Below are 6,647 nucleotides of genomic sequence, written 5' to 3'. Positions count from 1 at the left end.
GAGCTGCTACGTAGTTCTTTCAGAAGCGACCTGGCCATCACAACATGATAGCAGCTCAACCAAGTGGCTGATAGAATAATCGCGTGGGAATTTATAACGCGTGGTGACGTCGATTCTCAATGTGGAGGGGAAAAACCGGAGGACCCGGAGAAAAATCCACGTGACCAAAGCGAGAGAGACGCAACTCCAAATATACAGCAGCAAGCAGGCATTGTCAGGGTCGAGATCAAACCCACGACCTCCTGCATACCAGGCGAGGTAGTTAACATCCCGGCACCGCGGCACCTACCACAACTACCACACACACTCACCACACAGTTACCATGCACTCACCACACTCACCAATCACTCAACAGTCGCACACAAGGAGAGAGAGGCTGACGGGTTCCAACTGAAGATACGTTTATTGAAGAGGCCTCCCACTTTAGATGATGCCGATCTGTGATACGGGAGAGAGCAAGGGAGCGAGAGGAAAGAGAGGGGGAGAGAGAGAGTTATCCGTGCCCACGTCGCCGCCACCACCACCACTAGTCAGCCCTTGCCCCTGAACAGCCCCCGGAGGTTACACACGGGGGGAGCTTTGTCTCTAGCGTGCGTCGTCTGTCATCAGCGGTTCCTTTGATTTGCCACACAGACGATTCAGAGCTCTCAGGTTTGCATCACGCAACAGAGAACGCACTGCCACCGATCCAGAGGTTCAACTCATTCCCCTCCACCTCTCAGGGCAGTGGTGAGCCACGCCTATACACATGTACATACAAAGATCCCCCATCTATAGCCTCCAACGGTGGAGGGGCAAGTGCTGTAGTTAGTAGCGAGTAGCAGCAGTGCCTGCGAAAGCCGGCACTGTGGCACACAGAGGGGGTAGGTGACCAGCACCATGCCCGGCCACCTTTGTCTCTCCAGTGGCGATGTTTACCACACACCAACACACATACACAAACGGAGACCAACACGGAGACACCCACACACCCAGACAACCACACACACGGACACATACAGACTGATACGCACACATGGACACACAGATACACCCACCCAGACAGACCCACACGGACACCCAGACGAGGGTGACCACCCCCCGCCCACCCAGTGTTGGGCTTACTTTGTTGGCAACATCCAACGCGTCGAAGTCGGGCGTAAGCCTCACGTAGGCCTTTTTCTCCCCGTCAGGACTGTGGGGAGACAGACACACGGACAGAGACACACGATATGTTATGATTCTGCTTGTGAACCCAGGCGATTGTGGCTAAGGATGTGGCTAAGGATGTGGCTAAGGATGTGGCTAAGGATGTGGCTAAGGATGTGGCTAAGGATGTGGCTAAGGATGTGGCTAAGGATGTGGCTAAGGATGTGGCTAAGGATGTGGCTAAGGATGTGGCTAAGGATGTGGCTAAGGATGTGGCTAAGGATGTGGCTAAGGATGTGGCTAATGATGTGGCTAATGATGTGGCTAATGATGTGGCTAAGGCCCTGGCAGAGGCCCTGGCAGAGGTCCTGGCAGAGGCCCTGGCAGAGGCCCTGGCTGAGGCCCTGGCTAAGACACTGGCTAAGACACTGGCTAAGACCCTGGCTAAGACCCTGGCTAAGACCCTGGCTAAGACCCTGGCTAAGACCCTGGCTAAGACCCTGGCTAAGACACTGGCTAGCTAAGACACTGGCTAAGACACTGGCTAAGGTTCGAGGTGTGACCGTGCGCGTGTGACTGCGCGTGTGACGGTTTACCGGATCAGCGTGTTGACCTTCATAACCCCGATGTTGTAGAGCTTCTTCACCGCCAGCTTGATCTGGTGCTTGTTGGCACGCACGTCTGTGATAAACACCAGCGTGTTGTTGTCCTCAATCTTCTTCATCGCTGCCTCCGTCGTCAGCGGGAATTTGATGATAGCGTAGTGGTCCATCCTGCACGAGCACAAACACACATGAGTACACGCACAAACACAAGTGGTGTGTGTACTTGTGAGGCAGCCACTCACTTTTGCGTGTGTGCACGGTTTATGCATGGCACACACAGTGTGTTTGTATGACACGTGCACGACACTCGCGCGCGTGTACGAGGCTAGCGTGTGCATGATGCTGGCGCGTGTGCGGTGCCTGTCACTTGTAGCGTGTGTATGCACGGAGTACGACGCTAGCATGTGTGTACGACGCTAGGGTGTGCCGCGAGTGCGTGATGCTGACGTGTCTGTGCGAGTACAACTAGTCTGTCTGTGTATGATGCTGTTGAGTGTCTGCAAGTATGATGCTAGTATATGTGCGTATGATGTATACACGATGTCAGCGTGTGCATATGATGCTGGCGGTTGTGTGCAAGTACAACTCCTGTGTGTTCGTATGATGCTGGCGTGCGTGTGTATACACGACGCCAGCGTGTGCATATGATGCTGGCGGTTGTACGCCAGTGTATGTGATACTGGCGTGCGTGTACACCAGTGTGCTGTGCCCCTCACTTGTTGCGCGTGGGCGCGCTCTTGCGCGGGTACTTGGGCTGCCGCCGCAGCCGCAGAGTGTGAGGCCTGCGGAACGTGGGGGAGGTGTGCACCTTGCGGCGACGCACCGCGTGCACCCCGCGCAGCACGGCCTTCTTGGCCTTCAGCGCCTTGGCCCTCGCCTCACCCTTGGGCCGCGCCTCGGCCCCGCGGGCCTTGGCGCCCTCAGCCCCGCGGGCCTTGGCACCCTCGGCACGGGCCTTGCCACCCTCGCGGGTCTTGCCGCCCTCGGGACGCCCCTTGCCGCCCTCGGGACGGCCCTTGCCGCCCTTGCCTTTGGCCCCCTCGGGCTTGGCCCCCTCGGGCTTGGCCGGAGCTGCGGCCGCTGCTGTCGTGGCAAGGGGGGTGAGGAGTGTGGGAAGGAGGGGGGATAGGGCGTAAACAGTCGTCAGGAGAAACTCCGCGTCGTGCTCACAGCAGAGGTCGCAATCGGGTACCCGATACCCGGCTACCCGTACCCTACCAGATACCAGGCTACCCGGCCGGGTACCCGTTTGCGACCCTGGGGCGGTGTACGGGTACACCGTGAGTTACTGGTGAGTAACCATTTGTGACTCATTTCCTAACGTCTTGTCTCTTCTCACAATTCAAGTTCCTAGAAACAACCCACCCACGCCTGCAACATGGCTTCATCCCTGAGGTCGCAATCATGTACCAGTACCCTACCCGATACCCGGCCGGGTACGGGTAAGGAATCAAAACCTGTTTGCGACCTCTTGCTCACAGCAGTGGTGGTGGGGCTTGGCGAACTGTCGAAGAAACATGGTCACCCAAATTGCACGCCGCTTTTAGATGCGATATACACTACACTACTATACACTACATACCGCACACTACTATACACCACACACTAGTATACACTACTACACACTACCTCCGATTAGCACGGTTGGCTACGTAGTTGCCAGAGGTTGAACATACATATTACACTCTACACTACAGGTACACAATACACTCTAAACTACTACACACTACAGTACACACACTACTGAACAATACGATCCACTACACATAGGCTATACACTACACTCTACCTACTACACTACACTTGTGTGCCGAAGCCCCCTCGCGGTGGCCAGTAGACATGAGCGTGGTGAAGTATGGTGAAGCTAAACTAAAATTATTTTATTTTACCAGGAGAAAGGCCCCACTGAGCTGCTCTGTAGCTCTCATTTAGAAGGGACCTGGCCATCACAAATGACAGCAGCTTAACCAATTTGCCGATATCACATTATAGCAGCCAAAAACCGCACTAGTCTATAGACTCAGAGACCTATAAAGACTCACATAAACCCATAGAGATTCATAGAGATCCGTTGAGACTGAGACCCATAGAGACCGAAAGAAACCCATGCAGTTCATAGAGACCAATAGACTCAAGAGATCAACAGAAACCCACAAACCCATAAAGACTCGTGGAGACCCATACTAAAACTAAACTACTATTAATTTACCGGTTGTAAAGCGACACTGGCTATCACAAATGATAGCTCAACAAAGTGGCTGATATCATCGTGTAGAAATGTATAGACTCAGACCCATAAAGATCCATAGAAACCCATACAGAGACCCATAGAAACCGGAGCAATTCAGACTTAAACAGACTCAGAGACCAACAGAGTCCCATACAAACTCACGAGATCCACAGAAACCCATAATACCCACAGACCCATACAGACACAGATACCCATAAGACCCATACTAAAACTAAACTATTTTTATTGTTCCAGGTGTAAGGCCCCTCTGAGCTATGTAGCTCTGTTTCAGCGGCGAACCTGGCTACCACAAATGATAGCTCACCTAAGTGGCTGCTATCATCGCGGGCAAATTTATAGCGGCCAAATACTCTTAAAAAGCTTCACAGCTCTTCGGATTGCTCCAGTATGAATAAACATTTTAATTCTGAAATGTGGAACGAAAAACCGGAGGACCCGGAGAAAAATCCACGTGGTGACAATAACGGGGAGAGACGCACTCCAAATATACAGCCACGGAAATCGTCAAGATCGAACCCACGACCTCCTGCGTACCAGGCGAGGGAGAACATCTCAGCCACCGCGATAGCATCCGCTGAGTGCAGCAGAGAGCTTTCATCCAGCAGTGGAGTACGCGTGTATACAGCATATACTGCGTACTGTTCTCTAACCCACGTGTTGTTGTCTCGCCATCATCACCATGGTCTATTCACTGCTGGATGAAGACCAATGTGGTGTCTATACCCTGCGTGTGCTCTAATCCACGTGGTCCTTTCTGTCTATAGGTGTAATCACCATCACCATGGACGAGCCACTGCTGGATCAAGGCCTCCATCCTCCCCCTCACCGCCAGCACCGCTGGTGCTGCCGCTAGATATGCCCACACGACGACATCGGGCACTTTGTTTAACTATCGTTTGTGATGGGCCAGGCCAAGAGCCACCTAGACTCCCTTACTCCCTGGTAAAATAAATAAGTTTTAAAATACGTTTAAAGTCGATTGGTGAAGCCTCTCTCTAAAGGCCTTAACACCAGTGCCGTCACAGGCACGCTGCACAATAGTAAACGTTACTCGAGACGCACACACGCACGTTACATTACAAGCGACTTGGACCTTGGTCGACGCTAACGCTTTATTGTAACTTTACAAAGTTTAATTTCCCCTCGCTGGGAGTTTAGAGGCAAAGTTGACGAAGGGCCGAGGGCCTACTCGCACATTGCCGAGCCTGCCGCTCGCCTAGGCGCTTCAAACGACCCCACGCGCCGAGACTTCTTTGCCCTCGCGGGACTGAGCGGCTTCATCGCGAACTCCGGCGCGCAGACATCGGCGGGGAAACTCCGAGAGGGTGCAGACAGCTATGGAGACGCGGGAGAGAGGGGGGGAAACGGGAGCACGAACCTTCTTTGCGCGGCTTGGGCGCCATGATGCTGGAGAGAGAGAGCGAGGGGCGGGGTTTCCCGGGCTCAGAAGCAGGGAGCTACGGGGGCGGAGCTTAAAAAAGGGGGCGGGGATAAAGGGGCTGATGGGCGGGGTTTCCCGGGCTCAGAAGCAGGGAGCTACGGGGGCGGAGCTTCAAAAGCGGGGACGGTGCTGAGGGGGCGGGGATAGAGTGGGAGGGGCGGGGTTTCCCGGACTCAGAAGCAGGGATTCGAAAAGGGAGGAGCTTAAACAGTGGGGGCGGGGCTAATGGGGACGGGGAAAGAGATCGAGGGACGGGTTTATCAGATTCAAAAGCACGGAAGCAGGGAGGAGGCGGAGCTTAAATAGGGGCTGCGGGGGCGGGGATAGACAGCGAGTGGGTGGAGTTTGCTGGACTAGGGAGCAGGAGGCGGGGGAGGAGCTTGAGCATCAGGGGCGGGGCTAGAGGTGGTGGAAGGGCAATGAAATTGCCCATGACGAATGTGATGAGAAAGCTAAAATAATGGCTCAGTGGGCTTTACCTGGTAAGATGTGTGAGAATAGCTTTAACCCTTTCTGGAAAGAATAGCTGGAAATAATAGGAAATAATAGTTCTAGATTTGAAGCTTTCGTGACTGCAAGGATTCATACTCTTAGTTCTTTCGGTAAAGTCACGTAGGTAAAACATTTAATTTAAATTAATACAAATAAAACAAAAATCACCCGGTCGGTCGCTCTCCAGCCGACCGGGTGATTTTTATTTTATTTTTATTAATTTTAATTTCATGTTTTACCTACGTGACTTTACCGAAAGAACTAAGAGTAGGAAATAATAGCTTTTATCCTTTCTGGAAATAAAACAGGAGTTGTGTTCAGGGGCCGTCCATAAATGACGTCACGCACCTAAGGGGGGGGGGGGTCATTGATTTGTGACGATGTGTGATGAGGGGGGAGGGTTTGAGAAATGTGACATCACATAAAAATGCGCAACTTTAAATAAATATAAACAACACGTTCTACTTAATTAAATAGAATTGTTATAACAACACAAATTTTGATTAATTTTCATTATTAACTATTTGATTATTTAAATTTACTAAGGTCACCTTTTATGTATTCCATGAAGGAGCATTTTGCTTCTGTATGGGATAATGGAGAAGCATACATTTTGTAAATTATTTGAATGATTGTTATTAAACATTTGGATTATAATAATTCTCCCAGGGCTTTTCATTTTGTGGAATGAATGTGATTGTTATAATTGTACTCGCCATTTTGCTTCGT

General features: G+C 51.8%; 1 protein-coding gene across 2 annotated transcripts; it reads right to left on the bottom strand.

Moving 5' to 3' along the window:
- Positions 1-385: 385 nt before the first annotated feature.
- Positions 386-5,499, bottom strand: RPL23A (ribosomal protein L23a). 2 transcript variants are annotated; one of them, XM_078620282.1, is made up of 5 exons: positions 5,364-5,499; positions 2,451-2,814; positions 1,726-1,902; positions 1,106-1,175; positions 386-439 (listed from the first exon to the last, which is right to left on the bottom strand). In XM_078620282.1, exons 1-5 carry the CDS (start codon positions 5,386-5,388, stop codon positions 425-427), a joined length of 651 nt encoding a protein of 216 aa, XP_078476408.1. In that variant the 5' UTR covers positions 5,389-5,499; the 3' UTR covers positions 386-424. The 2 variants fall into 2 exon arrangements, with proteins under 2 accessions (XP_078476408.1, XP_078476407.1); XM_078620281.1 differs by having other exon boundaries at positions 2,451-2,817; positions 5,364-5,497.
- Positions 5,500-6,647: the final 1,148 nt, after the last annotated feature.

The sequence above is a fragment of the Lampetra planeri genome, chromosome 71 (assembly GCF_965212315.1).
Source record: "Lampetra planeri chromosome 71, kcLamPlan1.2.h2, whole genome shotgun sequence".
NCBI lineage: Eukaryota > Metazoa > Chordata > Hyperoartia > Petromyzontiformes > Petromyzontidae > Lampetra > Lampetra planeri.
This window is presented reverse-complemented; position numbering and strand designations above follow the sequence as displayed.

What these genes read in the sequence shown, in the direction of transcription:
- RPL23A (XM_078620281.1), bottom strand. Translation starts at nt 5,388, where the DNA reads ATGGCGCCCAAGCCGCGCAAAGAAG. An exon ending in GCCCAAGCCGCGCAAAGAAG is followed by an intron (nt 2,818 to 5,363) that starts GTTCGTGCTCCC and finishes TTGCCACGACAG; the next exon opens with CAGCGGCCGCAGCTCCGGCC. An exon ending in AGCGCGCCCACGCGCAACAA is followed by an intron (nt 1,903 to 2,450) that starts GTGAGGGGCACA and finishes GTGCTCGTGCAG; the next exon opens with GATGGACCACTACGCTATCA.